The sequence below is a fragment of the Mycena indigotica genome (assembly GCF_014461135.1).
Source record: "Mycena indigotica strain 171206Taipei chromosome Unknown Mind.scaff0004, whole genome shotgun sequence".
Classification (NCBI taxonomy): Eukaryota; Fungi; Basidiomycota; class Agaricomycetes; order Agaricales; family Mycenaceae; genus Mycena; species Mycena indigotica.
In genome coordinates, this window is record NW_023503003.1 from 5,384,067 (window position 1) to 5,408,681 (window position 24,615).

The 24,615-nt window shown below is 51.2% G+C and overlaps 7 protein-coding genes across 7 annotated transcripts; 5 read left to right on the forward strand and 2 right to left on the reverse strand.

Moving 5' to 3' along the window:
- Positions 1-1,038: 1,038 nt before the first annotated feature.
- MIND_00548600 (uncharacterized protein) lies at positions 1,039-2,974 on the reverse strand (the record flags this gene model as incomplete). Its single annotated transcript, XM_037362265.1, has 3 exons — positions 1,039-2,604; positions 2,653-2,760; positions 2,810-2,974. 3 exons carry the CDS (start codon positions 2,972-2,974, stop codon positions 1,039-1,041), a joined length of 1,839 nt encoding a protein of 612 aa, XP_037222557.1.
- A 601-nt stretch (positions 2,975-3,575) lies between these two features.
- MIND_00548700 (uncharacterized protein) lies at positions 3,576-6,763 on the forward strand (the record flags this gene model as incomplete). The annotated part of the gene is made up of 11 exons (XM_037362266.1): positions 3,576-3,766; positions 3,813-3,868; positions 3,916-4,172; positions 4,223-4,439; positions 4,495-4,967; positions 5,015-5,207; positions 5,258-5,738; positions 5,783-5,825; positions 5,869-5,988; positions 6,036-6,251; positions 6,302-6,763. 11 exons carry the CDS (start codon positions 3,576-3,578, stop codon positions 6,761-6,763), a joined length of 2,709 nt encoding a protein of 902 aa, XP_037222558.1.
- Positions 6,764-7,848: 1,085 nt separating this feature from the next.
- On the forward strand, positions 7,849-9,947 carry MIND_00548800 (Calmodulin-like domain protein kinase; the record flags this gene model as incomplete). The annotated part of the gene is made up of 7 exons (XM_037362267.1): positions 7,849-8,238; positions 8,287-8,373; positions 8,419-9,198; positions 9,253-9,324; positions 9,376-9,669; positions 9,720-9,877; positions 9,926-9,947. 7 exons carry the CDS (start codon positions 7,849-7,851, stop codon positions 9,945-9,947), a joined length of 1,803 nt encoding a protein of 600 aa, XP_037222559.1.
- Positions 9,948-11,577: 1,630 nt separating this feature from the next.
- MIND_00548900 (uncharacterized protein) lies at positions 11,578-13,418 on the forward strand (the record flags this gene model as incomplete). The annotated part of the gene is made up of 3 exons (XM_037362268.1): positions 11,578-11,662; positions 11,710-11,910; positions 11,959-13,418. Exons 1-3 carry the CDS (start codon positions 11,635-11,637, stop codon positions 13,416-13,418), a joined length of 1,689 nt encoding a protein of 562 aa, XP_037222560.1. The 5' UTR covers positions 11,578-11,634.
- Positions 13,419-13,568: 150 nt separating this feature from the next.
- Positions 13,569-19,864, forward strand: MIND_00549000 (uncharacterized protein; the record flags this gene model as incomplete). The annotated part of the gene is made up of 6 exons (XM_037362269.1): positions 13,569-13,609; positions 13,656-14,911; positions 14,956-15,059; positions 15,118-16,410; positions 16,457-19,300; positions 19,355-19,864. The coding sequence occupies 6 exons, from the start codon at positions 13,569-13,571 to the stop codon at positions 19,862-19,864; spliced, it is 6,048 nt and encodes a 2,015-aa protein (XP_037222561.1).
- A 1,868-nt stretch (positions 19,865-21,732) lies between these two features.
- Positions 21,733-22,949, reverse strand: MIND_00549100 (Methionine aminopeptidase; the record flags this gene model as incomplete). The annotated part of the gene is made up of 7 exons (XM_037362270.1): positions 21,733-21,807; positions 21,852-21,920; positions 21,966-22,220; positions 22,271-22,370; positions 22,413-22,448; positions 22,493-22,605; positions 22,656-22,949. 7 exons carry the CDS (start codon positions 22,947-22,949, stop codon positions 21,733-21,735), a joined length of 942 nt encoding a protein of 313 aa, XP_037222562.1.
- A 163-nt stretch (positions 22,950-23,112) lies between these two features.
- On the forward strand, positions 23,113-24,400 carry MIND_00549200 (PKS-ER domain-containing protein; the record flags this gene model as incomplete). Its single annotated transcript, XM_037362271.1, has 5 exons — positions 23,113-23,324; positions 23,373-23,805; positions 23,853-24,115; positions 24,166-24,227; positions 24,273-24,400. The coding sequence occupies exons 1-5, from the start codon at positions 23,179-23,181 to the stop codon at positions 24,398-24,400; spliced, it is 1,032 nt and encodes a 343-aa protein (XP_037222563.1). The 5' UTR covers positions 23,113-23,178.
- Positions 24,401-24,615: the final 215 nt, after the last annotated feature.

The following is a 24,615-nucleotide window of genomic DNA, read 5'->3' on the forward strand; positions in this document are numbered from 1 at the left end:
GGATGTCATCACCTGTGTTTTGTTCCCCACCACCACCACTCTCTCCACTACCTCCCTACAACCCTCTTCGCCCCAGTTACATTTAAATTGCCCCAGTCTATCTCCAACCACACCAGCGCCTAAAGTTGCCCCGTTCACATGGCTACTACAGCCCCAACATGCCCGCCCTGTCCCTTGCATTCTTTCCCCCCGCCACTCCTTCCCCTCTGAGCTCTCTCCCATTTGACCAACACTGCTCGCAAGCACAACCATCATATGGCATGGGAGCGATGAGTCGTTGCACAGCCCTCACACTTGCCCACCCACCAAACTAGTGTGTGACAAGTGGGCCAGGGCCAGTCGTTGGGTCCAGACATTCTAAATATACTAAATTTTACATAGGAATATATAGTTTTGAGTAACAAAGAGCCTCCACACTCTCAGAAATTTTGTGCAAATTTTGATGAGTAACAAAAAATTGGGCCGTGGCCAACTATTTTGAAAACAGCTGTAATTCCATCCTGCAGGATGGGTCTATTTATCCTGTAGGATAGGTATATTGCCATCCTGTAGGACAAATAGGATAGCTATCCTATAGGATTGGTACAAGTATCCTACAGGTTATATTAGCAGTAGTCCTACAGGATATATCAATACTACAGGACAGATATCTGCTATGTATCCTATAGAGAACCATTCCTACAGGACTGGTTGGTTAACCTGTAGGATAGATGTTCAAGCATCCTGAAGGATAAGTCTACCTATCCTATAGGATATATAGAGCCATCCTGCAGGTTATGCCCACATCAAATTACCATGGGAAAATGCCCATGGGCATATGCACAGGATTGGGTGCATTCTGAGGCTACATGTCGAGAAACAACAGACTCAAACTGCATGACATCATTGGCGTGTGTCATAGCTGAAAGTTGGAATCGAAGACAAGTAAAAAACTAGCAAGTCCTCAGATTTGAAATACAGAACTCCGGAGACGGAATCCACACCAAAATCGATTAACACCGGTTCTAAGACGAAGTTGGGTATAAGCAAAATAATAACTTAACCCCGTCCAGCAGGTGTTGGACTCCCCACCAAGCCAAACTGTTCCGTGTCCGGTAATATCGACGCCTCATCGCCATACATCAGCAGATCTCCCGCCGCAGACATTCTCGGAGCAAACCGCGCTTGAGGCGGCCGTCCAAAAATGGTCTCCTCTTCAGCGGTGACCCGCATATCGTCCTCAAATGAGTCGTCATCGAAGGAATCATCGCCCATATAGCCCCCGACAAACTGTTGTTGACCGCCCATGTTCATTAGCACATTCATGGCTTCTTGTTGTCCCGCATCAAAGGAAACGGAATCGTCAGAGTCGTATGATGTGCCAGAGGCAGCAGAGGCGGAAGTAGCCTGGGCGTTCATCATCATCGCTTGAATCTGGCCCTGCTCTTGAACCATCGACTCGCTTTCCGAACCAAACGAGTCGTCGCCTTGGTTAAATTGCATTGGCGTTATCGGCGGTGGGTTAAAAATCGGTGGCGGGTGATATTGTATGGGCTCTGGTGGGGGAACTGGTCGAGTAAATGTTGGAGCATTGTGCTTCGCTTTCAGTCTGAGGCCAGGCGTACCCCCACCAGGGGTCCATGTCTTGGGGTTCAACGAAACACGTCGCATAACACTTTCGAGACTTGTGTCCACACTCTCATCCGTATCGGCAGCTCGGTTATATTTCGATAGAGATGGGGGCGAAGCGAGCGTGCTCAAACTCGATTCGACTCCGCCTTGATACCTCCTTGAGTTCTGAGCCTCCCGAACAAGATCGTTCTTGATGCGTGCTGCAGCTTCTTTTGCAGGCGGTCTGTTATGAAGAAGCTGTAATTCTGCTTTGGACGGTGGCGGGCGGGCAGGTGACATGATTTTCAACGGTGACATGCCCGGAGGTAGACCGTCAACCCAGTCGTCGTCGTCGTCAAACTCGTCTTGTTTCTGTTTGCGTGGTGTCGTGCTCAGTGGCGTTTGTCGTAAATTTACTACACCACTCCAGTTTGCAGGCTCTGTTCCAGACGGAATATAGGGATTAAGCTTTGCTGGAATGGGCGTTCGTAGCTTCCCTTTCGCAGGAGACATTGAAACAAAGGAAACATCATCGTTCTTCGAGTAAAGCGTGTGCCTGAGAACGTTTTGTAGCATTGGTTCTTTGCCCTTGTCTTTCCGCGGTCGTACGATCGTGTTGTCAACTTCGTCTTCTTCCTCCAAAACACTGCCAAGATGCAATGAAGGTAGCCTTGAGCTTTCTTCCCGCTCGTAACTCTCCATGTTACGAGCGAGACGCGTAACAGGCGACTCAATGGAAGCTGACCAGGAAGGGAGCTCGGAGTCGTCCATGTTGGTGGTGCTTCGTCCCACACGGTCGATAGCGGGAGTTGAGGCAAAAGCGGCTTGGTGAGGCATGAAAGATTGCTCGGTAGATGCTATGCTATGTTCTTGGCTGTCTGCAGTGTGCTGGCCGCTAGATTCAGCTTCCCCTTCAAGTTCTTGTCGATCTGACGGCGCGTCATTCACAGTCGAGTAATCTTCGGCTGTCGGTATTCTAATCTGCGCAGCTTTCTCGTAGAAAGAAATCCAGAACTATTGGTGGATGAGTTGGAGAAGATATGCGGCTTTCATATGACGCGCCTTCGCTGATTCCCTCACTGGCTTTGTCGCGACAGCATATCGCTTCACCGAGGGTAATATTCGGGTCGTAAGGACGTTGTGAATCTTAGCAAAGTTTTCGTCTATACCCTACGACGCGTCTCAGCTCATAAAGTCGCGAAATTGAAGATACGCTTACTTGCAGTTTGAGGGTGATAAGTTGTTCGATTTGCTCGATCTGATCAAGCAAGGCAGCTTCGCCATCGACTCCAGGGACAATAATCGATGCAGGAGTAGGGTTTGGCTGCCATCTCGGTGGATTTGGGACAGGACTGCGTCTTCCCTCTCTTCCAGGTTGTGGCATCGCGTCGGAAAGCCGAGAGTAACCGTGACATGACGTGACATGGCACGTGAGGATTTCACACTCTGCTCGTTCAAGTTCCACCGACCTCAGGCTGACTCGGACCTGCAATGTGAAATGCTCATTTAACTGGACTCATACACTTAGGAAGGTGCCTTCTCATAGCACTGCATACTATCTGACTTATTCATGCAGGACTTCCAGTGACTGCCAGTGTCTGAGCCAACTTGAATTCGCAAGTTATCCACAACTCGGACCGTGACCTCACTGAAGAAGCTTCTCAAATGCGGGCCGCTCGACCCGCCGCCCCGATTGTCGTCAACACAGAGTCCAAAACGGAACCGACGCGGACTACTACTACGTAGAATCTTTTTCGGAAGAACCGTCGTGTCGAATGACCAGAGCTTCTCTTTCGCAGTGGATGGAATTCTTGCTCGACTCCACATGATGTAGTGGCTTCGCACGGAACAACCTTTGGTCATCTGCATCCATGGAATGCTTTAAAACGACGTATCGCATTACGAGTCATCTGTTATCGTTGGTGTGAAGTGCAAGTATTCCTTGGCTCTCGAACATTCTGCGATGCTGAAACTCTGTCCCTAGCATGTGGCTGTTGATATTTGCTGCATTGCTTATTCTACACCGTGTTCAAGGACAGAATGGGACACTGGGCTTAAGTGATGGATTTTTGACTTTCAACACGTCAATTTTCAATGTTCAGCTCGTCAAGGACTCACAGACCTTATATTCTCTGACTCCCAAAGGGTCCACCTTCAACTTCATTCCTACCGACCAGTGAGTGCAGAATCATTTGTTCGAGAAAGTCATTGATTGATATTAGAATGACTGCTCGTGCAAACAACCTCAACTATCATCTTGGTGACATAACATTCAGAGGTGCGATTCTTCCGGTCTGGTCATGAAATATTCTCACTATTTGGCAGCACGCAAAGTCGGAACTACTGCATGGACAAGCGGAGACTCGTCTGCAGCACGAAAGAAACTCACCGCCAACACGGTCTCTGGCACAACACTGGCATCTGCCCTCTTGACACCCACTCTCCCAAGCACATCTCTCCTGACAATAACTCGCCGTTGGGTCACCGATGCGAACGGAATCCAACTCCTCTTCGATGTCACGAACCCTCAAAATGTGGCTGTCGAGATTGGGGCTCTTGGTGCACCTCTCGAGTTCAACAATGTAAAGTTGATTTTCGTCTTACTGGATATTCTTCTTATCGTACTCTCCAGATATTTACTGGTCGTACCGCAGCACAAACAAACACTATCTGCAGTCTCTTCGATCCCTACATCGGCCAGGATGCTGGTTTTGTTCAGGTTACTCCACTGTTAGGCACGCTTCCGCCGCTGGTGGTGACTCCAGTAGGGAAAAGTCCTCTTGAAGGCTGGCGCTTTCTTCCCGAATCAACTTCTGCCACGCCTTTTTACCAGAGTCAGACCTTTGAAGGTACTTCGGCTTACAATTGCTAAAGCTAATCGCTCGAATCTGACCATCCCTACAGGTTTATATGAATGGCAATTCCACACCCTTGCCTATGCGGAAAACGAGTGGGCCAATACAACTCCTTGGAATGCACCTACCTCGTTTGTCCTCCAACCAGGACAAACTCGCACATACGGCATCGCTTTCCGGCTTGCATCTTCCATTCGGACCATCGAGCAGACCCTACAGGCGAACTCACGGCCCGTCGCGGTTGGCATCCCGGGATATGTTCTCCCGCTCGACCAAGTAGGAAAAGTTTTCCTCAGTTACTCGTCGGCTGTGGCAAACGTCAGTGTGTCACCTGCTGACGCGCTCACGTGGACAACAAATGCTGATGCGATCACGACTGGCTGGAGTGGCTACACTATTACGCCACGGACATGGGGTCGCTCGAGATTGACGGTGACATATGCCGATGGGGTCGTTCAAACGTTGCATTTCTATGTGACGAATGGCGCGACACAAGCGATTTCGAACCTGGGGAACTTCTTGGTGCGCAAAACACAAATAGACATGTTGTGAAGTTCTAACGCAGTCAGACCACCAGTCAATGGTTCGACGACCCAACCGACCCATTCAAACGCTCGCCGTCCATCATCAGCTACGATAGGCAAGCTAATGCCATCGTGAAGAACGATCCACGTGCTTGGATTCCGGGTTTAAGTGACGAGGCAGGTGCAGGATCTTGGCTCGCTGCTGCCATGAAGCAGTACGTTCAGCCATCTGCCGCAGGTAACTTCTCCAGGTTGTCTTGCTCGCAATACTGAATCACATCTCTCAAGAGGTCACAAAACTTGAACAATTCATCAACCTGACGTTGTATGGATCCATCCAAAACCTGAATTATACGGTCAAGAAAGCGGTCTTCTTTTACGACCCGAAACTTGAACCCAACTATAACTACCCAAGCAGCATCGACTGGGGCAACTGGTGGAGCTGGAATCAACCCTCTTCTTATGCAACGGACCGGGCCTACGATTACGTGCACGTCATTGCTGCCTATTGGGCCCTTTACCGGGTCGCGCGAAACTACCCTGCACTCGTTAGCACGCACACGTGGCAGTGGTACATCAATCAGGCGGTCAATACGGTCAAGGCGATGATGAGCTCTAGTGTTGGGTTCAACCTGGATGGACTCATGGGGGAAACTGTTATCCGGTATCTGTTGGACGATTTGACACGCGAGGGCTTGACAGCAAATGCGACGTTTGTGCAGGCGCAGATGAGGATGCGGTGGTCAGGCTGGTCGACCGAGAGATACCCGTATGGGGTTGTTGTCAATTTGGCCACCGCTGATTTCACGATAGGTTCGGTTCAGAGATGGCGTGGGACTCCACAGGACAAGAAGGAGTATGTTCATATTCCAATTTTTCAATCATTTTGACCACCTTAGGTATATGCCTGGTCCAAGTTCTTCAACGACACAACAACTGCCACGAATGCCCTCAATTCCATTCTCGCATATCAACCGTTGATTCCTCATTGGGGCTACAACGGCAACGCGCGGCGCTATGTTTGTCTTCCTGTTCTGTTCACAAACCTCTTCCTAATAGTTGACAGTGGGACAACGTTTATGGCGGAAAATTGATGCGGATTGAACGTCAGATTCACCATTACGGTAGTGGCTTGAACGCTTTGCCGTTATCGAGCGCCTTCCAGACTGCACCGACCGACTACTATCTCTTGCGGGTGGGATATGCGGGACTGAGTGCGACACTCAGCAACATTGATCAAGGAGGATTTGCCGCGGCGTCATTCCATTCGTTCGCTGACACTGTAAGCTGCTTTTTTTTCGCCTACGATGCATGTTTAACATTCTCGTCCAGCTTGCTTGGGACGGATATTCGGGAGATTATGGCCCAAATTTTTCAGGACACAGTTTGGGTATCGGGACGACACTGATCAACCACCCCGACTTTGGCTGGCAAGCATTTGGTGGTACTGTCACCTCCACCAACTCGACGGTGACAGTGCAAATCAAAGACTCTGCCCGCCGGAGGGTGTTCATTGCGCCTATTGCCGCGTTGCTTTCTCTGGACGCTGGAGCGTTTTCTGCGATAAGCTACACGCCCAGTACCCAGACTGTGGTCGTGACAGTGACGCCTGTTGCATCGGGTGCCTCCAGCGCGGCTGCAAATGCACCGAATGCGAGATTGGTGGTGTCGCAGACTGTAGCCACTGGAGGAGTTGGTGTGTTGAAGCCGACAACGACATTCACTACGGACGCAGGTGCCTTCGTGATGGCATATTCGAATGGAGTTGGGACTATAACGCTGAAGGCATCATAAACTGGCCGTTGGGTATCAGATATATTCCATTTTTTGCAATCAACGTCTTGGACGTTCCACCGAACTGCAACCGTGACATGTTGTGAGTTGCATTACTTTGACTCGCCTACTCGCGGCAACGGGGATGAAAATGCACCGTATATCGCTGTCTTGTGGACTGACCCTCGCGAGGGGCAATGGCGATGCCACTACGCACATGCTGGCAAACCAAAACAGCCCATCTCCCTGCTGGACATGTACTTGAACGGCTGGCATGAAACAGACTTTGACGGGAAATAATGGGTACCTGATCTTTCTGTCCCACACGGTAAGCTGGATAAAATTTTGCGCCTTGCTTTTTGACTTGTTATACTACAGAGTCGCGATTCGACCAAAGACTTTTGACGAACGATGCGAGGAATTAACGACAGGAGACATCCGACCAACGACCTGTTTGGTGATTTCTCAGTCGTTCATTGTCTTATTCTATTTGCCAGTAATCAGTGGAGCTTAGGATGGTAGGTATATACCACCGGAGGCAAGACCCAAGGCAGTAGGGCACCTATGCTTGACATGCACTAGGCGCTGTTTCGAGGTCTTCCTCGTGTTGCCCTCGTTTTTCCCAGGGGTTCCAGTCCAAGGCAATGGACAAGGACCCAAAAACCATGCCTACGGTGTGCATAGTGCCTGGGGGTTTGCCTCTGGTATATGTTTACTCACACTGAGAGAGAATACATATGCCAGAAGTGAATCACGTGATTTGCACACATATCTTATCGGCCGCGGCGGAAGCCAGCGCGTTTGTTTTCGAATGCACTTGAAGCTGACGTTATCATCGCGGGCTCAGGCGGCGGTGGCTGGGAACTACATTAACTGCTTGAAATCTCTGGTAGTGGCGCGGACCGATGAGAACCGACATCTGTCAATCATAGATAAGATAATCTCAACGGAGTGGCGACCGACTTGTGCTTTACTTCGAGCTAAATCATCAGAAACCTTTCCCCCACTCTCCAATGGCTCAGACAAGACACAGCATTTCGCGATCTGTATCTCTGGGGACCGTGACTGTGACAAGGTAACGTATTCGTTCTTGACCTCGATCCACGATGTGGTCCATAGTGCCACTCGTATCTCGTGTCTTTTCTCGCTTCTGTCGAAGCATAGCCCTACCTAGCTGCGTGGTAACCTTAGGTGTGCTCAGAGTTGTGGTCCAACGGGTCGCAACACCTCCTTCGCCGACCTTGACAACCACAACGACCAGGACCGTGACGTATATATTGAGATTCCCTCTTCTTCTCACTCTCCCACCCGCCCCTCCTCCTCCTCCCACAAAGACGTTTCCAGTCTTCATACCCGGCACAGTGCCACTTGGTTACGGATTGTACAATCGCCCCAGTGGCACTTCATATCTTTTCCTTGCCTTCGGGTTCGTCTCTCTTGGGGTAGTTTACGCGACAGCAAATCGCCTGGGTTTTGTCAAGACTCTTGGAAAGAATGTAAGACGAACATCTCATAAGCCAGCAAGTGGCTAACATGTACGGCAGACAACTCGAGGTGGCGACAAACTCCAAACTAGCGTCGCTAATATTCTCAAGAGTTTCCGTGTGTCCTGTCGAGCTACTGCAAAAGAGGTATGTTAGACATTGACCGTCATAGTCAGGCGTTAACCAAACCAGGTTGCTGCTTGTTGCAATGCATATTCCGCCGCCGTCATGGGTTTCCCGTCCTCATCGAAATTCCGCACACTGTTGGATCAGACAATCCAAGGTCGAGACAAGCTTCGCACCATTGTGCTCGATGTGTTTCATCAAGTGGCTACCTATTTCGAGGCGTATGCTGCCACAATCGTCGGCCGTCGCGACATCCAATACGCGTGGAGATTACTCGGACTGTTGCTTATATACGACAACACCAACATCTTCGTCGTGCACGACATCGCTGAGGCTTTTTGCAAGTGGTGGCTTCTTCTTTGTCGCCCTGACCCTGGCGGAGCATCCCAAACTGGCGGATCATCCCAAACTGTTGGCAAAACGTACCCCTTCGTTCCTGGCCATCCATTGAGCTGGGACGACTTCCTCCAATACATCACACTCGACGAAGAATCGTTCTGGGGCTGTGCCAACTGGAAAACTCTCAGCTATGCCGGTTTCGTTCCGACTATATGCCACAAGCAACTCCAGCTTGTCAGACCGCTTGGTCGCGGAGGATTTGGAGAGATCGTTGAAGCAGTAACTGCGACCGGCAAACACGTAGCCGTCAAACGAATCTGCAAGGGCGACTGGGTTCCACGTCGCAGTCGGCGAACCCCTAACGGGAGAGAACAACACCAGGAGCGGAAAATGGTCATGGAGGGCTTTCTACGTGAAGTTATTGTGTCGAGATTGATGACAGAGCATGCCTGCTTCCTCGACATATACGGCGTCTGGCACGACACGAGTTATTTTTACCTTGTGATGGTTGGCATCTGGCTCTCTCTCTGTTTGCTTTAAGTACTGATCCAGCGTTTAAAGGAAATGGGCCAGTCGTGTATCAGCAACCTGCAAATCGAACGGTTGCACACTTATTCGCTGGGGCGGCAGTTGGTAAGCTTTTCCCGTCGTGCGACTAGAGCATACGCTGATGTCAGCTTATAGATTGAGGGTGTACAAGCACTCCACAAGAACGGAATAATCCACCGCGATATCAAACCCGACAATCTTCTCCTCAATGGTGAACAGCTCAAAATCATTGACTTCGGTATAGCGCATATTTTTGACGATCCATCGAACGTTGGCCTTTGGGTGGACTCGCCAGGTCGCGAGTCGTTGCAAGACAAAGCAGGGACACCAGGTTATATGTCGCCATTGGTGGAGAAGCAGAAGCCCTACGCGTTCGATGCAGATCTGTGGAGTGTTGGTGTGACTTTGTTCCAGTGGGTGAGGGGAGAGGTATGCGATTCATTTTTCATTTCTGTCCTTCCGACTGACTGTTCCTCCAGTATGTGTTTCCAGAGTTCCACCCCCGCGGCGCGCTCAAGGTGGAGCATAAGACCTTGACTCCGCTCGAATGGGATTTCTTCCGCAGGGTATTTTCGGTGTCTCCAGAACTTCGTTTCAGCAATTGGGACGAAGTTTTGGAGCACCTCATGTGGGACGAGTCAGTCCCCCCATTCTTCCGTTCCGCTGTGTACTGACAATTCTCCAGGCTGCTTGAAGCAGCGCGCTAAGGAAGACGGATGACCGGAGAGGCTGTCGGAGGAATAAGAAGCTCTAAGGACATGCATGTGGGGACGCCCACATCGAGTCTAAAAGTCTGTTTCGTGCGGGACGCCAAGCGATTCAGACTTCTCTTTATAGAGCAATTCCTCCGTCAGTAGTATCCGGTTTCGTCAGCGCCAATGGTTTATTTTTTTCGTCTCTTTTCCTCTCCTGGATCTCTGTTTCTTTATTTTGGCATCTCGTAATTTATTCAAATAAATGGATTTTTATTGAAATTGGGGATGAGATTTCGGACAAAACGTGAATGACTGAACATTTTAGCAAAACTGTCATAGACTAACAGAACTACCTGATTCGAGCCCGTTATCTCCGTTCCAAAGCACTGTTGTATCGAGCTCAAGTCTGAACAGCTCCGGTCGCCGATAATGTCCTGCGGCGTCAATCCACACCTTAACATCTCTTAACACGCCGAGGTCGATATCTGCCTCAACCAGCTGCTCCTCACCGCCTTCGTGTGGGCCTGCCAAGTACAGGCAGAATGGATGGATAACCGCGGACCACCCTCCCCCGAGTTTTACCGACTCTTGATGACCAAGATTTGCCTCCATCCATTTAAGGCAAGTTTCGTCGACAAAACTGGAGGCGCAGACGACAAAGGTTTGACACATCAGCGCGTGGCTTTGGGCTAGCGCGGCAATCTGTGCGTTGGCGGAGTCCTCGAAGCCGGCCATGGTGTTGAGGGCCGGCCAGGCTGCGGCGTGTATGTGCTCGTTTTGGTCGATGAGAGCTTGTCGGGCGAGATGCATTGTGTTTTCCCAACAACACAGGCCTAATCCAAGTCAATGCCTTATTAGTAGTGGATAATTTAGAATGGCTACCCCCCCAGATTGTACCCTGCACCGAATTTATACGTCTTCAAGGTTGCGCCACCGCCTTGGGCCCAGACTGCGCGTTCGACATAGGTCGGCTGGACTTTGCGATGAACTCCCAGTAAGTCTCCGTTTGCATCGATATTGACTTGGCTGTTGAACAATGTGTACCCGCCTCCGATTCTTTCAGATATGCCAAGGCTGACTGCGACGCCGGCTTCTTGGCAGGCTTTGCGGATCGCGAGTATTTCTGTTGCCTCCTCACCGGAGACGACAATGGATTGCTGTTTACCTCGTGAGAACGCTGATATCAGGCTATCAGCGGTTAAGACGTGTACCTCTCCATATCGAGCAATGGCTGAGACGACTTTGAGTGGAGGGTAACATTCGATGAAGTATGGGTAGCCTGGAATGAACGTTTCTGGAAAGACGAGAAGATCGATTCCACGAGAGCCTGCTTGCTTGATGAGCGCGATAACCTTAGTGGTTGTTGCCAGCTGAATTGGAGCTGATCAGAGTTTGTGCTAATTTCCGGGGAGAAAGTCGTTGACCTTGTCCATGAACACTGGTGCTGCATGAACGGCCGCTGCCCTAATTCTTGCAGTGCTCATGGCACTCTATGAGAAGGACTTCTGACTTGACTTGAACTTGACTGCATTTCCCTTGGCTCTCCACGGTCAGCCAACATTTGAGCCGCTGCGGACCGGAAACTTGAAGGTTTGGAGCAAGACGTCACGAGTGGGTCACGCTTACGTGAGACTTGAGGCGGTCCAGAGACGACGACCATTTCTACACTTTCTCTTCTCCTCCACTAACTCTACGATCGATGGGTTGCATCCGGCCCGCAACACCAGGTAGACTTGAATACAACCCACTTCTTTCATAGGCTTATTTTCTCCAGGTTTCCTCCTCACGGCCCTGGCAACAGCTCTTCTTGCCGTCGTATCGTTTTGTGTCCCTTACTTCAAGTCTATTTTCTTCTTGCAAGCCGATATTTCGTCGAATGGAGTGAGTGGGTCCATCACATTTGGGACGCTGGGCTACTGTGTCAATCTGGCGGGCACAACGACTTGCTCAAAGCCAGCGATAGGATATGAGCTTGGTGCGTGAATGAATGTCTCTGGAAGAATATCTTCTCAAGTCTCGTTAGACATCAACGGTCTTGTCGGGAACAGGCTGCCCATCCAGATTCCGACAGTCGTCGTCAAATGGCTCACATACGCTCTTTTCCTCCATGTCATTGCCCTTATTCTTGCTGCGGGGGCCGCTATATTTGGCCTCTTGGCGCACGTCCGGGAGATGTCGATGACCTATTGCTCCACCCTGATTTCGGGCTTCGCAGCGGTTGTCGCCCTTCTGGCCTTCATCTTCGACTTGGTCCTATTCTTCATCGCCAAATCCCGCATAAACGCTGTCGGCAAAGCTACTATGGGCAATGCTATCTGGCTAACCCTCGCCGCCTGGATTCTGCTGTTCTTTAGTGGATGCTTTTATACTGTTGGAAGATGTTGCATCTCTAACCGCAAACGCGGCGACTGGGACAATCGCAAGACTGCCCCAGACCCCCATGCCGCTTATCGTGCTGAAGAAGGACTTCGTTTGGATGCGATCAAGGCTGAAGCTGACCGCAAGGCACGCCAAAAGGCCAGCGAAGAGGGTGGCTTACCCGCTTTCCATGAAAGACAGCCCCTCAACACAACGGCTTACGATGATGGATCCAATGTCTACACAGATAAACCCCATACAGTTGGTGGTTATGCGCCTGCCACTCCCGGAACTCGGACCGTCGACCAGTATTATGAGAATGCCTACAACTCGTCGGCTTATCCTCCTCCTCCCCAGCGCAATAATAATAATTACGCGCCTTCGACTTATAGCAACAATGCACCTCCACAGCGTCAAAACACATACCCCACACAACAATACCAGTCGACACCACCAGCACAACCAACCTACCAAGCCACTCCTCCAGCCCAACAACCGTACCAATCCACTCCTCCTGTCCCACTGCCATATCAATCGACTACTCCACAACAGTCATACCCTCCGCAACAATCGTTATCACCACCACCGGGCGGTTTTGCCGCACTGGGTGCAATTCGAACTGCATCTCCTCAGCAGCAACAGCCAAACCCTTACCTTGACCCCAACCCCAACCCCAACCCATACTTGGGTCACGCTCCTCGAGGAACGTCTTATCACTCTGCTGCTTCACATGGTGGAGATTACTCGCAGTACGATCCGTATGACGCCGGAGTAAATGCACAGGCGCAAGGAGCCGAGTATTTCAACCAGTCTCCTTACACCACCCAATACAACACGCCGCAAGGCCAATCTCAGTATTCAAATAGTCCAGCCCATGACGACCCTTACGGCGGGTATTCTGGTGGGGGTGATGGCTATGGGCAGAATACCGTTCCGCCGTTGGCTACGAGTGGCTACTTCCCTGCAGCTGGCCCATCGGCGGACATGCCTCCCAAATCACCCTCGTCGCCAAAGGGTCCGAGAAGCCACCGACATTCGCTCCGCGCAATGAACATCGCGGAGGAAGAGCCACCTCGGTATGAACAAGGGTCAGAACATGTACCGGGGGCCTGGGGCAAGAGCTAGTGAATAATTTTACTCGTATTTAATGTACCACGGACCTCTGCTTGACTTTCTGTATTGCCGAATACGACTTGTTTACAATCCACGCAGCGGTAACCATTAATCTGAGACTGAATGATTTTGGCAGTCACGTGTGACAACGCGTTTTGTCCCATGTCGGGAGAGTCGTCGAAACGGTCGAACCTCATTGACGTGTATGTTCCTTATTCACGCGTTGAGACCTAACTAAACAACGCCTAGATCATATGGCCAGCTTCACCAAGCCCTGTCTGGGCGATTGGAGGGCACGACCAGCGACCAACTCATAGAGTACATTACCCCACGCCTCGACACCCTCCGACACATCGCAGAGCCCTTCGGCAAGCCGTCAGACGCGTCGAAGAAGAAGATTGACGGCGGCGCTGTTGCGCTCAGCGACGGGGTCACTGTGCGGATCGACGATGCCGACAAAGAGTATGTGTTGGCGGTCAGCAAAAAGTTCCAGATTGACCAAGTCCACGCACTGGTACTCCTGCGCTCGTTTCTCTACAACAAGGGCCTGCCGGCGACGGCGAAGGAGGGCAAAGATTCGTTTGTGGACGAGCTGGTGGAGTGGATCACACCATTCTACTTTTCGGAGCGGTTGGCGGTGTTGAGGGTCCTGTTACCACTTTTCCGCGCCAGGGGAGACCCTGACGACCCGCTATACGACTTTGCCACCACGTTTTTGCCCAAGATTATCCCGGACGGACCGAAATTTGTGGAACTCTTGTTGGCGGAGTTCTCGAAACGAACAAGGACGCAAGTCACGGCCAGAACCCCGAAGGATGCCGCGTTGGAGGCGAAGCAAAGTTGTGCGGAGCAGTTGGTGCTGTTGGAGGTGCTGTTTGCGACGATGTGGGACTATGTCAAATGCGATGGGAGCATGGTCGCTAAGCTCTACGAAACGGCATATGAGACGGGCATCGGAACCATCCAGGCGAATACTGCGCTATTACTGGACAGCGAATCGAGTCAATTACTTCAAGACATTGCAACACTGTGGACAGTCATCATGGTCGAGATTTTGGAGCTCGAGGCGTTGGCGGATCCAGCAGGCAGAATCGAGATATCAGACAACCCGATAGACACTAGCGTTTATACCGCTTCCGCCAAGTCACTGCAACGAATCCACGAGCTCGTCATGGCGAACGATGACGGCCAATATGTGATCGTGTACATTGCGTGGGCATTTGTGGTCTCTCGGTTGGCAGACACCGCAAGTAAACTCGAGTCGATACCAGACACGTACCGCCAATTCTTCGAAACAATTCTCCCTCATCTCCAACGAAATTCCAAAGATCGAGAACCAGCACATTTGTGGATGACCAGGACCGCACTTGCTCCGGGAGCTGGGTTGTTCGGCCTTTTGTTCAGCTTCTTGACAGACTCGCCACTATTTGTGGCCTCTGTTGCATGGAAGCGCGCATCTGGAGTGACCGATCCTAACGCAACAGCCTATCGTTCAGTTATCAAAGGTGCTTGATTTGGTCAAGTGTCAACAACACTCACGTATCTGCAGGACTTCTCATCGCCATCGTCGAACTAACTCCGGTCGAACATATTGCGGATTCGGATGCGTTCATCGATGTCTGGATAGCTTTGTTTGGTCGCAGTGAAAGCAATGTATGTTTTTTTTGTGGTTTTTTGTTATATTTCATTCATTTATCTGTTTCTTCTTTAGTCCGTTGCCCTCATATGTGCCCAGTATTGGGAGTCGGACTGGCACGTCTCCTCCGCCCGCCGCGCCATCTTCGACGTTGCTCGTTCCCGCTTCCCTATCAACTTCCAAACCCTCATTCGCCTTCTCCGCGCTATGACCGGCAACGGCTTCCTCGATACAGATCCGCTTTGCTCGACCCAAGAAGGCCCTCCGACCCGTCTTGCATCTCAAGCTGCTGCGCGCGACTCCTGCGCCCGTCACGTGTTCTACTACCTCGAAAACCTCACGACCTATTCCCAAGTTGTCCCTATCCATTTGACAACAGGCCCCAACGCGATGATAGAACGCAGTGGCCATCCAAACACACCTGTCGGGCTCAGTTATGCCAGTCAAAGGCAGATTCGTCTTCCCGGCGGATCAATGATGCCTTCCGGGTCCTCCGGCAGGCTGCTCAATAGTGATGGGGCAGAGTGGCTCATCGTGTGTTGGCAACATCAGCACTCTGGGTGGAAGCTCATTTTGGAGGTCCTGACTGACTACGTAAACAAACGTCAGGTTCTTTCTGGGGGTTACTCGGATGTGTCGTTTGCGCCGCGCGGGGCGGGCCAGCCCGTGACTGTCCGTTTGGAGGATGTCGGTGTCGAAACCAACTCCGGGGGGATTAACGAGACTGTGATAACACACGCGTTGGATTTGGTGCAGAGTTTGATCCAAGACAGTCCTGCTCAGGCTGAACAGCTGATGCAAGCCTTCGAAGCTGGAGATCCCGTCGTTTCACACACCATGACGGAAGCCCGACCGCCAGACCTGGTCCAACTCACGACAATGATATTGGAAGACGCGTTAACCTCTTCCGGGCACCGAAGTAACGGGTATCGAATTCAGCTCATTACATCCGCCATGAGCGTTCTGTCTGCCATATTGGCGTTGCCTCGATATGCTCATCGCGTCTGGTTATACGTTCGCTCGACAGGGGCTTTGTTCGGAGAACGGGGTGCGGGTTTTGGATCAGTTGCTTTAGCTGCTGAAAAAGTCAGTGGGCGATATACGATGACGCTGGGCCTTTTGCATCTTGTCCAGCGGTTGGCCGCGGAGGCCTTTTCATCCGTTCTTCCAGACAATCCGAAACTTCTGCAGCTCAAAGAGGAGGTGTTGATGCGGGGGATCCGCTTTGTGCATACGGAAGTTTGGGTTGAGCATTTAAGCTGGAAGTATGCGCAGAAGGCGGAGCGGTACGACATCGGCCAACAAGTCATGACTTTCTATGGGACGATTCTCGAGCATGCACCGCCAGTTTTAGATGACTCCGCAACGGTTAGTGCTAGTTATACATCTTGAAGCTTACACTCACGATACCTAGAAATATCCGTTTGCGAAACTTGTGCAAACAGTGCTCGACCTGACACTGTTCAAAGCTACAACCTCAACAATCAATCCCTTGGTCTCGACAATAACGTCAGGCATCTCCGTGCTGGAATCACTATACGACTCGCGGCTCCATGCGGATGTCCGCCGATTGGTCTTTTGTCTTGAAGCCCACCTTCATCTGGCGCGGATTGTGATGAACCTAAAAATCAATACTCGTTCGACCAAGCCCTGCTTATTGGAACAGTTGTTTTGTACTCGTGTCACTGGCGGAGCTTTTTCGCGCGATTCCAACACGTTCGTCAAGGCGGACCCAATCGAGGTGCTTGCTCTTTATGTCAAACAACGAGGGATGGGGAATGTTGTTCCCGTCGAGGCTATGCGTGTGTTATGCGCCTTGCGCGCCTCATTTGCATTGATATCCCCCTCACCACCAACCATCATTGCCCATCTAGGCAACCCCGAAACAACGGTTGCTTCACTTGTCCAGATCATCCAGCATCCTTACGAGGATATGACTTTACGCGGCGCCGTTTGGAACTTCCTCTCCCTGGCTGTCGCATCCGAGCCTGCTCTTGGTGGCTTGTTTGTCAATGGCCGATTCCGCACCCCTGCCCAGCTAAAAGGCAAAGCCAAAGCAATAACCGACAGCCCAGCTGACGAGAGCGCTGAAAGTGCATTGGATGTTGCGACGGACATGTTGGCTGGATGGAGCGAGATGTGGGATATGAATCCGCAGCTATTGTCTTCCGTCTTGAAGTTTTTGGAGGTCGTTTGGGAGCATGGACTGGAACATCGAGGAGTTCTTGAAGGCTTCAGAGACAGCCCCGAATTCTGGGACCGCATAACAAACCTGGCTTCCAAAGAATTGGGACCAGTCCCAGAATACGAGTCTGGTGTTTTCGAAATAGTCGATGGTATTCGGCGGTCGGCACATCACGAGGTTGTTTCGATGCATACTTATCGGACCCTGGCGAAATCGTATGCTCTGAAAATCATTGCCCATGACATTGGAATGCATTTCGCCGTTAATAAGGATGCCGCCAAATCCAAGCCGATTAGTTTCACCAAGATGGAACCGCGATTCCGGTCTTCGGATGATTTGAGTGAGCTGTTGTTGGAGGCAACACCCAGCTCGTATGACCCATCTCTATACGACGAGCTGGCTGAACAATTGAAGGATGGCTTCCCTTCGTTGACACTGGAGCAAGTCCGGTCATTCGAATCCGCTGCCGAGCGGGAGTTTGGAGATGACTTCATCTTCTCTACTTCACTATTCCACACCCGCATCAACGCTTACCAGAGCAAATTTCCTGCAGACCACCGTGACTCTCTGGTCGCGCAAGTTCACCTCATCAACATGAATTTGTCTTTGACCCAGTCCCAAACTGCGCTGGCTGAATCGTGGCAGTTGTTGCTCCAGAAAACGGTTCCTTATCTTCGAGGAGACGCCACTGTCGCACCCTTGCTTATGGCTAGCGCTGCGTCGATGTCGTATGATATTGCAGCTGAAAAGCGTTCTGGGGATATGATGTCAACAATACACGGAACTAGATTGGCGTTGTTGTTAGCCGTCTTGGAGGTCGTATGGTTTGCGGCGACAGATAAGAAGCCCGAGATCCAGTCTTTCGTCGACCTCGTTAACAACGTGCAAAACATCATTCTCAATGAAGCCCAGCCGCCCTCCAAATCATTCCTTGGCGCGCTTTCAGTCCCTTTCCATCGAACACTCCTACTCATCCTCTACTTCTGCGCGCGCAACTGCGGCATTCTGGCTCGACGCGCTAAAGCTCTGAATGCTGACCAACGACTGAAGATTGCTTCCATGATCGATGCGGCGTTAGCAATGGTCATTGATGCCCTTCGCGTGGTTTTCGACGCAGCACGAAGTCGAGTGGATGTAGAACTCGACAGGGACATGGAGTTTTTGGTTTCGCTGTTTGAGCAATGTACCCGGTCGGACGTTAACCCTTCGACCACGCTCTGGCTTGTTCGCTGTCAAGAAAGCGACATTATCCGCGCCAGTTTGGACCTCTATGTCCATATCGACCTTGCAGGACTGTCGGATCTTCCGTTGCTCCTTGCACGAAAGCAGCCACTCTATGCTCCACATATTCTGCTCTTCCACATGGCCCTGGCCTCAATCCCTTCAGCTGCCGAACGATTTGCGAGCGAGGGCGTTTTAGCCGCTTACAGCAACAATTCGCTCAGCGCGGCCATCAGTGCCGGAATGATTGATGTCACGTTACCGGAAATGCCGGGTCATAGGAGTCCGGCGCATACTGGCTATTGCGCGATGCTGGCGATAGTTTCGGGAGTTGTGACCGCACTGGGACGCCAAAACCACTACTTTGACGCCGAGGCCAGCGGTTTGATCCAGTTATACGGCGAGCAAATCATCCGCTCACTTTCGTGGACGATTGGCGATCCCATAACGCTGCCGCTTGTGGAGGAGCTGGAGCACGTTGTCAACGTATTTTACTCGATTGCAGAAGGCGCGCCGGTGTCGCAAACCAACGTCAACCCTGCGGTCGAGAAAGTGCTTCATGCGTTCCCCATTCCCGCGCTGCGACTGCTGCAGCAACTTAACTACGCGTTGACGCATCCAAATCATCTCGCGAGTCTGTTTGAGCCTGTGACTACCGACGAGCGGACACTATTGGAGAAAGACCCGCCAGCAATGGACCCCCTCAAACGGCCACTTATTGCCCATCTCGTCCATCGGTTGTTCCGCCTCTCGAGCAACATCCTGTCGACGCTGGTCACCGTCAACCGCGCGTATTTGGTGTTGACGAGCGATAGGGATGACTGGCCAGTCCACGAAGCGTTGATTCAGCCGGTATGTGTAATAAGCTGGTCGAGGTAGTTGCCTGACTCTTTTTTTTTTGTATAGCACTCGAAAGTTGTCCTTGGAGAAGCCGCATCGATGGGCACGCTTCTGGAGCTCGGAAATTGCACGCTTGATGTGTTGCGCGATCTCGTCAACCGACCCGCTGGCCAAAGTCTTGCTGATGTGGGGGCCATTCCGGGCACTTTCCCGTTGGATGTCCGACAGGGAGTGAGCACTGCGCGACGGAACCTTGAGGCGCTGCTTATCTACGCGGTCACACAACTGGTTATGTCGCTGTCAAAGCCTGACACGACCGAAGCTAGCGGTGGGGAGGTGGAGATGGACACGGAGCACGTGGAGGAACAACGACGGGCACCAAGAGCGTCGTTGTCGCTTGCGGACCGACTAAGGCGAGGTGTCACAGGCGAAATGGCGGCCGATCTGCAGTCGCTGCTGACGAAATCCAAGCCGATTGTGGCCAAATGTGATTCTGTGGTCGGAGGCACACCTGCAGTCGATTTGACGGGGGTGCTGGCGAACTTCTTACAGGAAAGAATACTGGTCCAGCAATAAAAAGTAGCATTAGTTTTGTAATAGTTGGTCATTCTGCGAGAACATTTGAAATTTAGGGAACAACACAATTAGGTGCTAGGTCCGGTAGCTCTCCGATGGAGGCATGTACCATATTACTGTCAGGGGAACCTCCCTTTCGGCCCCTCGGAGACGCCTCCGATTCCGGTCCGACTCCGGTTCCGTCTCCGGTCCGGCCCTCCATCTCGCCCGCACAATCACCGATCCGTCAACACCCTCCCGACGGTCGCCCTGGGACCTCGCCTGCGACGCCGCCCAAGCCTTCTGTGCCCGACAGCGGCAGCTACGGACAAGCAGTATATAGTCAGCTACCTAGCAGGCGGACCCTTAGAGTTTCTTCTCTTCGGATCCTCCCCTGCTAGGTCAGCTTCATTTGTATTCGCTTACCAATGTTCACTCTTCGGATCCTCCCCTGCTAGGACCTTGATCTCAGGCCTCCGGGGTTGCCCTTACAATTACAAACAAACAAACAAACAAACACCGTTGATGGCGTTGATGGCATTGGCATACAAGTGTCTACAGGATATGTAATTACTTTTTATTATGTAAAAGAATCAGAGGTTGTAGAATTTTTGGGGTATTTCTCGTTGTCGCTAACTCCTTGACTGACTTAATGAATGAGGGAGAGCAATGCTGGCTGCCAAGCTTTGCGTCATCATTTTAGCATCAGCATCAACCTCAGCGTCAGCATCTATGCTCTCATGTCAGATCACGCTCTTGTGTCAGATAACGGTCATATTTTAACACATCTAAATCTCCTGCAATCATGTACACTGGCGTAGTCTACTTTCACCAAAAGCTGGTGCAGTTGACTATTATTATAATATAGCTTTTTTTGTTGGAGAACGACACCGGACTCAGGCTGTCTGTCATATGGCACAGCAATACTGACTAAAGACCAATTCCCTGTCGATGGTGACACACATCATCAACTTCCTGTGATCCCATCACTGAGTTTCAATCCCAGCACAACACCAACAACTTCCCATGCACTATAATCCAGTTGTCCTTTGTCAGCCTATCTCTTGTTGTCCAATTGTCGTGTGTGGGCTGCTTGCCTCCGCTACCTGGGTTGTGAACCAGAGTCTCTCAACCCCCAAGGTGCGTTTGTAGTCTTTCTTTTGGTTTTGGTGCCTGCTGACTTACTACAGCTCTTCCTCATTGAAACTCGCTTGGAGGAATATGATCTTGATAAGAAGATTCTGCGCGTAACTTTGGTGCGTCATTATTTCAGTCACCACTTCAGCGTTCTGTTTGCTTACCTTTGTCTTGTGCGCCAGTCTCGCGCTATGTTCGCGAGTGGGTGCACTGGCGTCTCAGCCTTCATGTCACTATGTCAACAAGGCATTCCTTATCTCACATGCACTGTAGAGCATGAGCAAGTTAACTGTTGCAGTATACTTGATCTGCTGTAACAAGAAACACCAAGATGACAATGCGAGAATTGTGCTATCTCCCAGCAGACTCCTGCTTCATGTAGTTGGATGCCAGTGTCAGGTTAGTATATGTAAGATGTATCCCTTTTCTTATCTTTTGCTTCCAATATTACAAGAACTCACTGGACATAGCCAAGTCTCAGCAAGAAAGTATACTTCTAAGGTTAGCAAAGATAGGAATGGGAATGGGAAGAGCACTCTTGGGATAAGTATGTTGCTGAAATGTACTTATGTTGATCAAGTATTCTTAATGGGAAGGTGTGAGGATAAAACTTGATTTTCCAAGGATAACATGGTTGTTGTCCTTGATCGGTATACCCCGTAGCGTAGCACGGGCTTATGCTAGTGGGATCAAATGCCGTTGATGTGGAAAGTTGGGTCAATCTGGAGACATTCTGCTGTGTGTTGTTTCCATCATCTTGTTAGGACCTCGACGCCATTCTCCGTTATCAAGACCATATGCTCTGTTTGGGCGCTGCGTGCGCAATCCTGAAAGAGTTGAATGTCAGGGTAGATCAGGGTCAAAAAAGTACCTCTGTTGATGCAGTCCAACCATCCGGGAAAATCCAGCATGTCGGCTGCTTGCCTTGGATTATGCAGGGCTGCCTCTTATTTAGTAAAACGACGAAGCGAGAAGAACGAGTCACTTCTATCGTAAAACAGTGGCCAGGTTCCATACGTTCGACTTCCTCGTTGACAATATGGAATATCCATGGCTTGCGATGGAATTCCGAGCCGATACCATGACCGGAGAACATCGGGGACGCGGAGAAGTTGGTGTTACGCAGAACATCGTGAATTGCTCTGCCTATATCCCGAAAGGGCCGGCCAGGGCCGCACGCGGAAATTCCAGCCTCAACGGCTTGATTGGCCATGCTAACCGTTTCACGGCCTGCAGTATCCTGTAGTCTTATTCAGATTTTATGGAGCAGAAGAACCGAGTGGGACGTACTACATCACCGACGAAAAATGTTTCTGCAGTGTCGCCGTGGTAGCCATTGAGATAGACCGTTATATCGACGCACACAATGTCGCCGTTTTCCAGCGGACGACTGAAAGAAATTAGATGGCGAGGGAACGCATTAGAAACCTACTCGTCTGGGATTCCATGCGTGATGATATTGTTCACGCTACTATCATGAGTAAAGAAAGGCAAATTGAGCAGTAAACAAACCTCGTACAGCAAGAACGAGGGAACCCGGAGTATCTGAGGGGTGACGGGTATGCAGAGCTCTCGATGATGCGGTTATGGACGGCTTCGTCGATCTCGTTGGTAGTAATGCCAGGCTTAACACGACTCAGTTGAAAAAGAGCTGTGAGATCTATACCGAACACACCTTGACCAGAGACCCAGCAAACACGCGTACTTCGCGCGCGAGCTTTGCCGCAGCTCTCAAACGCCTCTCTGCGTCACCCCCGAGGAAGACTTTCCCATCTACATCTGCATTAGTTGTTGGCCGGCCACCAGCGTAATCCGGTCTGAGGATGTGGGTTGGTACACTCCGCTGCGTAATATGGCCTACGCCGTAGACGAAGGGCTCCTGAGGTAGTATTACAGAGTAGTTGCCAAAGTCCTGGAAGGCCCGGCTCAACCGTGGGGGTACGCGTCGTGGAAGTCGGGACCAAAGCATTCGGGTCACGGGATCGGCGCGGCGATGACATAATCCGCCTTCTCAGTTGCCGCTCCCGACCCGGCGACCCGGAGGTCAAAAATCGTAGAATGGCCAATCTTCACGTCCGAAACTAAGGCCGCGCGCTTCATTCGCCGCAGATAGCCATGCGCAGGGAATTCCGGTATCTGTTGGCATAATCCACGTCAATCATTTTCACCACCTTGCTGCAAGCGGTTCTTCTTCTCTCATGGCCACCACGTACAGTGCGTGGCTCGCAGTCCGGAAAGGCGAACCTGCAGAGGCCGTTCAACTAAAATCTGACCTTCCTGTGCCGACCACGATCCCCAAGAATCATGTTCTTGTCAAGGTGCTTGCAACGGCTCTGAACCCAGTGTAAGTTTGCCGATAATCTCTCACTATTTTGCGGCTGAAGCAGCCCAGAGGCTACAAGCTTCTCCGCTCTATGCCCAATTTTGTCATGGGTCGGCCTCATCCTATGGAACAAGACTTTGCCGGCGTAGTTGCCGACGCCAACGGAACGGATTTCAAAGTTGGAGACAGAGTCTTTGGAGCGAGCCCGAGTCCCAAGAATGGGACCCTTGCGGAGTATACTATCATCCCTGCCGATGTATTGGCCACCATTCCGCCCAACATCTCGGCTGTTGACGCGTCCGGTCTGGCTACAGTGATGCTCACAGCTGTCCAAGCACTGAAGGACTTGAAACTCGAGAAGGGGCAGACTGTCTTCATTAATGGAGGCAGCTCGGCTGTCGGATGGAGTGCTATCCAGCTCGCGAAAGCCAAAGGCTACCGAGTTGTAGCAACTGCGAGTGGGAAGAACAAAGAGTTGCTGCTGGGACTAGGTGTGGACGAAGTGAGCCGTCTACAACGTTTGATTGCATTCAAAACTAACGAATATAGTTCATCGACTACACAGAGTCGCCTCTTGCTGAGCGACTCAAATCTACCCCACCTTCGCCTCAGTTTAATGGGATCCTTGACGCTGTCGGTCTGACTGATCCTGCCCTCTACCTCAACTGCGCAAAATATCTTGCGCCGGGTGGACGATATCTCACAGCCGGCACCCTTCCCCACAGCGGAGCGGAGTGGGCAGGCCTGATTCGCCAAGTCCTGGAGGGCCTCCTGCGACCGTCCTGGCTGGGCGGTGTTCCCAGGAAGTTTGGGTGGGTATTTTCGCTCCCTTGCCGCCACAGTATTCTCACCAACTTTCCAGGGCTGTTGCGGTCAAGTTTAAGAAGCAGGATTTAGACGACATCCGCCAACTTGTCGCTGATGGTATGTCGATGCACTCTATTCGCAACCTTGAATGATTGTGTTTAGGGTCCGTCAAACCAATCGTCGATTCTGTGTATACTTTCGACCGCGATGGTGTGATGCGTGCGTATGAGAGGCTGATGACGAAGCGCGCTGTTGGGAAAGTGGTGGTTAAGGTAGCGGATGAGCAGTAGCGGTTTCATGAAGGGCATCTTTCGTGGTGGAACTTGTGTTGATCATGAAGAAGATTATCGAGCAGTCATCGCCGTTAGATGTTGAATCTAAGTGGGTATTGATAACCCTGAACGGTCGAGGCCTTCTGAATTGTGGACTACTCCTGAGGTACACATCGCAAGAAATGAAAATTGGTACAGTGAACTGGCGGTCTAGACCACTCCTGAGATAGGTC